We start from the raw sequence: 6,361 nt of genomic DNA on the forward strand, positions 1-6,361 counted from the left end.
TGGAGAAATCATTTCATTATGTTGAGACAAGTGGCAATCAGTTTGGGAAGAAAAACTAAAATAATCTCAGATTTGTACCTCACATATGCACTAAAATCATCTAGAAAATTTAAATGTAGATATAAATACAAAAGAACAAAAAGAAAATATGAGAAAAAATTTTTGGATTGTGCAAAGAAATCTTTTTCAGTAGAAGACCAAAGGCAGGAACCCTGTATATCACAGAAAATTGACTACCTAGAAATAAAAGAAATATGTATAGCAAAATACAACATAAACAATGTTCATAATAATAAACTTGGAAAATAATTAACAACAAAAATGAGGGCAAAAGTGTTATTATCCTTGGTATATAAAGAGCTCCTACAAATCAATAATGAACAACGAACTAGACAAATAAGCAAAAAATGTATATGAGCAAATCAGTAAAGTTTATGCAAAATTAAACACAATGAAATAATTTTTTCATCTAAGATTATTGACGACTAAAGTTAAAAAAAAACATGATGGGTAATGTTGACAATAGAATGACCAGGGATATTGTTATAAAATCTTGATACTTGTGTAAATTGGTACCAATTTTAGATAACAATTTGGCAACAATTTGTGTGTGTGTGTGTGTGTCTGTGTGTGTCTGTGTCTCTGTGTGTTAAAATATTTGCAAGAATGTATTGCAAACTATCAAAAGTAGTTGGGAAATGGAATCTCCAATGGTTTTTAAAATAATTTTTTATGTTAGAAAATGTTTACTATGGATAACTTTTTGTTTAAATCATGAAAACATATTTAAAACAAGTATGTTGCATAATATTAAGATAGTCTATCATTAACCCAGGGATCCTTCTGCAGATTGAAGAAACTTCAGGACAATGGCTGGAGGAAGGAACAGTACAATAGTCATCAGATTCATCCTTTTGGGATTCTCAGATTATCCCAAGATCAAGATCGCTCTCTTTGTAGTATTCTTGGGTTCTTACCTCTTGACAGTGGCTTGGAACCTGGGCCTCATCATCCTGATTAGGATGGACTCTCACCTACATACACCCATGTACTTCTTCCTCAGTAACTTATCTTTCTTGGATTTCTGCTATGTTACCTCCACAACCCCGAAAATGCTCTCAGACTTCTTCCAGAAGCCTAAATCCATCTCCTTTCTGGGATGCACCATGCAGTACTTCTTCTTCTCTAGCCTGGGTCTGACTGAGTGCTGTCTCCTGGCCGCCATGGCTTATGACCGATATGCTGCCATTTGTAATCCTCTACTCTACACCGCCATCATGTCACCCACCCTCTGTGTACAGATGATGGTTGGAGCCTGTATAACTGCTGTCTTTGGTTCATTGATCCAATTGTGTGCTTTACTTCAGCTCAATTTTTGTGGGCCCAATGTTATCAACCACTTCTTCTGTGACCTGCCTCAATTATTAGTCCTATCCTGCTCTGAAACCTCTTTCCTAAAAGTCATGAAGTTTGTGATAGCAGTGATTTTTGGTGTAATATCTGTCTCAGTCATCATGATATCTTATGGTTATATCATTGCTACCATCCTGAAGACAAGCTCTGCTGAAGGCAGGTCCAAGGCCTTCAATACCTGTACTTCTCACCTGACAGCAGTGATCTGTTTTTTTGGATCAGGACTCTTTGTCTATATGCACCCCAGCACTGATAATGCTCTGAACCATGACAAGATGGCATCAGTCTTCTATACAGTGGTGATCCCCATGTTGAATCCTTTGATTTACAGTCTGAGGAACAAGGAAATCAAAGACGCCTTTAAGAGGTGTAAGAAGAGAGCTTTTTCCCATTGTCATAGTTAAAGGTCTGGCAGGCTAGTGGTCCTGGTGACTGGAAGTTTCTAGACTATGCAGAGAAATGCATTTAACTTTATTCCATCCTACTGATGCTCTGGCAGGATTGCAAGTGAGTCAACCCATCTAAATCCAGGACTGGTTCACTGGGATGCAAATCCTGTGGCTTCTTTGCATCTTGACGGTTGGCTCTTCTCTTGTATAGCGATAATAACATCACAAGTTAACTATATGAACTGTTATATTAATATAAGCCTTCAGTTCCTTGGTGTTTAGCCCTTACATATTCTTTCAGAACTTCTGCCTGCAGGCTGGAGTGATTAGGGCTAAACACAAGACTGGTGGTCTTTCTCATACACAACATCACAATCAGCATCATGACCACTTCATCCCAGACTCCAAACCCTCTAGGTGTCTGAGAAAATTCCAGTTAAATAAGGTGGAGCTATGGAAAGAAACATTACTTTAGACTGTGACCTAATTCCCTGCAGGGAGATCTGCTATAGAGAGTTTGGTCTAGAGTTTGTTTTCTGGGTTTTTATTTCTAGAACTCAGCATCAGTAGTTTGCAAGTGAATGAACAGGAGATTTCCATGGTACTGCCCTGATCTGGGAAAGCTAAACTACAAAGGAAAGAAATGGTCATTTGGACTCTAAAATGGAGTCCAAGTTATTATTATTATGGCAGACTGGATAGCATAAATGTACCCATCACTGAAAAGCTGTAACAAGACCATTTTTTTTAAGAAACTGTTTTTAAAAATATATTTCTGAGCAGGCAAGAAAAGATGAAACCTTCAGAACCAAATATAAAGTAAAATCAGGAATCATGAGAGTAAAGACAGCTCAGAAGGTGGCTTTCATGCTGGGGGAATCTGCTGAACTCTGACAGGATCTGTATTTTGACAGGCATGTGAAGCTTGGGGAAAGAGAGACCAAGCCTGGGGTTGCCTGGGAGTTAGATAGGAGACCCAGATATACACATGAGGGTCCAATCACTGTACTTCAGTATGAGAGGAAATTAAGAGAAAAAAACCGTGTCTCACAGAAAGGAAATCTTGACTCTCTCAGGTTTCATGCTCGGTATGGGGAAAAGTAAACTAAGAATTTGTAACCACCTGCTGTAATAGAGGTTTGTGGTCTGAATTTCCCCTACCTGGGCGGTTCAAGAAATCTTTAGCTGAGAATTTATTTTAAAGTAATCCCAGGTTGGTAGTACCCTCAAGTACCCTCAATCAGAAACAAATGCAAATCCTCATTTAAGATTCTTAAGAGAGAATCTTAAACCCAGGCTCAAATAATTTTCCTAAATAACTGTTTAAAGAAAATTGGGTAACACAAATCTCAAAGTCCAAAGGAACAAGACCTTGTGGGTGAAAGCCAAGAAGACATGGCCACATCACACCAATAAAAGATGTCAGGAATGGCCACTGTCTCAATACAAATATAAAATAGATGGACTGATATGTTCAGGAATAAGGAAAACTTAAAATGTCTTTTGAAGACCAGCAAAATGAAGTTTACTGAGGATTTATTCATCTGGCCATGTGGTGAATTATACCCAAATGATTCTCCTAAGTGAAACTGTTACAGAAACTGGTCTGGATCACCCGGCAGAAGAACCAAGTGGAAGTCAGGAGATTTATTTTATACTGATGGGTTCAGAGATCGTTCTCCAGAGGTCTGAGTCCAGAACATCAACAGAGGGGACAACTTATAGTCTGTTACTTACGCATTCCTCATTATTAGTAATTTGGCGCCTGAGGCAAGCAGGGTGGGAAGAACCCGGAAGGGAAGTCCTCAGGCAGGGACTGAAATTCCCTTATCAGTCCTGTCGGCCATCACAGAACAGGTTTTTCCCTATCAAAACAACGAAAATGTTGGATTTGAAATAAAATAGCATTTTAAGTGAATTTCCTCTTAGCTTCATGAAAAGGAGGAAGAGCAAGCTAAGCCCCCAAATGAAATGAAACCAGGAACCCAGGGAAATAAAAAAGTGCCAAAAATGGCTTTCTTCTTGGAGCGTCTTACTGAACACTGGAGACCCTGAGCTTCTGCTACATAGACTGTGTGGGTGGTGAGGCTAGAAGACCAAACTCAGGGCGTGCTCCAGGTGATTCAGACAGAAACCTGTACCTAAAGCCCAGAGGAGTCTCCCCTCAGTGTTAATTAGTGAGAATTTCCACAGATTATGCTCAAAAACACCGAAAAACAGTTATAGCAAATAAAAGCACAACCCTATATACAGAGTCAAGACCCCATAACTGAGAACCAGTAGGGGGAAAATTGTCCACATAAGCAGACCTAAAAATCTTCAGACATTGGAATTATCAGTAAAGAGGATAAGACAATTAAGAACAGCCATGGTGAAACAGATTAACTCTCCCCCAGAAAGAAGATACTCACTCCTCAAAGGGAGCTATACTGAGAACAGGCCTCAAACCTGGCCACTCAGAGCACTGAAAACAAGAGAATCAAATGGAGGAGGACCTACCATTTGCCACAACATGGATGGACCTTGAAGGCATTATGCTAAGTGAAGTAAGTCAGAGAAAGACAAACATATGATCTCACTTGTATGTCAAATCTAAAACAAACAAACAAAACCCAATCTCATAGCTACAGAGAACAGATTGCTGGTTTCCAGAGGGAGTAGGGTGTAATATGGGCAAAATGGGTGAAGCTTACCAAAATGAACTTCCATTTATCAAATAAATCATGGAGGTGTAACGGACAGCATGGCGACTCTAGTTAATGATACTGTATCGTATATTTGAAAGTTGCTAACAGAGTAGATCTTAAAAATTCTCATCTCAAGAAAAAATTAAGATGGATGTGAACTAGACTTAATTATGGTGATCATTTCACAATAATATATGAACATCAAACCATGGTATTATACATCTGAAATTAATACGATGTTACATATCAATTATAATCTCCAAAAAAAAGCAAAGGGAAGAGGTTTGGTAGATCCATGTGCTGGAATAATAGCCATAACGTTACGGAGCCAGGCTGGAATTCAGGCGGAAAAACCAAGCGGCACTCAGAGATCTTAGTGGATCGGAGATTTATTAACATCAGTGGGCTCAAAGGAGACCGTTTCTCCAAAGATCTGAGCACTGAATGCAAGTGGGAAGGGTAATTTATAGTTGTCAGCTTCCATATCTGTGGCGGGTTTTCGTGTGCGCGGCAAACGGAGCAAGAAGAACCCAGAAGAGGGGTCTCTAAGCTAGAGATCAGAGCTTGTTTTAGTCCCATTGGCCATCTTGGTTGTACTTTATTCATTTCTCCAACATTCCCCTCTTTGATTCCTTAAAAAAAAAAAAAAAAACTTTTAGTAGGCATCACCTTTTAGTTTTAAAGGTTGGTACTCTCAGAAGGGTAAGATACATGCAGTAGTTTGACGAGCAACAGTGTTTTCAATAAAACATACCATGGGTGGGGCGCCTGGGTGGCGCAGTCGGTTAAGCGTCCGACTTCAGACAGGTCACGATCTTGCGGTCCGTGAGTTCGAGCCCCGCGTCAGGCTCTGGGCTGATGGCTCGGAGACTGGAGCCTGTTTCTGATTCTGTGTCTCCCTCTCTCTCTGCCCCTCCCCCCGTTCATGCTCTGTCTCTCTCTGTTCCATAAATAAATAAATGTTGAAAAAAAAATTAAAAAAAAAAAACATACCATGGAATTCAGGGGCCGATGGATACAAGTAAAATTATGGAGAGGAGGGGCCCCACCAGGGCAGGAAGCCAGGATGCCCAATCCATGAGATCCCATCCATTCCATTGACTGATACTTTCCTGTTGTCTACATTGAATTCTTTCCTTGAGTTCCTTAACCTTAGTTGTAACTATTCCTGACTGGTTTACAAAACAGCAACATTTCTCTCCCCAGAAAGATGCAAGTCCCACCTTTTTCTGAAGTGAGGAGGTCGAGGGCTTGCCTATTTTGGAGGGTCACTGCCGCCACATAGTTTATTTGGCTTTGTAAGATTACCAGAGAATCTGCCACTCGTTCCATGTCTTCATGTAGCTCTTGAGATAGTCTATTGTTTAGTCCTATGGATGAACCTATGCCCCCTAATCCGGTTCCTATTCCTGTCACGATTCCTGCTCCTATCAGAACAGGCAGCAGGATTGCCTGTTTAGCCTGGGATTTGGGGCTAAAGGCTGTTAGGAACTGATCTTCAGTGTATATGGATATCTCTGGGGTTAGGAAAATGGAATAACATATGAGTGCAGTTGGCCTCTAAGCATCGGTAGGCTGAATTAGAACACAGATAGAGCACCCCAGGGGTTGAACACAGGGTTGCATTCCTCTTTAAGGTTCTATTTCTTCCGCATAGAGAGGTACCGTTCATACCTTCAGGGACTGTACAGATTAGATTGTTGGCATTTGTGAGACAGACCCCAGTGGCCAAGGATCCAATTAAGACAGAAGTGTTGGTTTTGAGATTTTCAGGAGCTTCTCAGGTCAAAGGGAGGATGGGAGTGTCTAAGTAAGCCCTCCAACTGAAGGGCAAGCACATCCAGCAGGTTTGGGTGTGATTATCTGTTTTAT

At 40.4% G+C, this 6,361-nt stretch overlaps 1 protein-coding gene across 1 annotated transcript; it reads left to right on the forward strand.

Annotated features, from left to right (window-relative positions):
* The first annotated feature begins 538 nt into the window (after positions 1–538).
* On the forward strand, positions 539–1,817 carry LOC121043912 (olfactory receptor 1440-like). The gene has a single exon (XM_040495895.1). It carries the CDS (start codon positions 870–872, stop codon positions 1,815–1,817), a length of 948 nt encoding a protein of 315 aa, XP_040351829.1. The 5' UTR covers positions 539–869.
* Positions 1,818–6,361: the final 4,544 nt, after the last annotated feature.

This window comes from Herpailurus yagouaroundi, unplaced genomic scaffold (genome assembly GCF_014898765.1).
Source record: "Herpailurus yagouaroundi ecotype Mexico unplaced genomic scaffold, PumYag 187, whole genome shotgun sequence".
Lineage (NCBI taxonomy): Eukaryota > Metazoa > Chordata > Mammalia > Carnivora > Felidae > Herpailurus > Herpailurus yagouaroundi.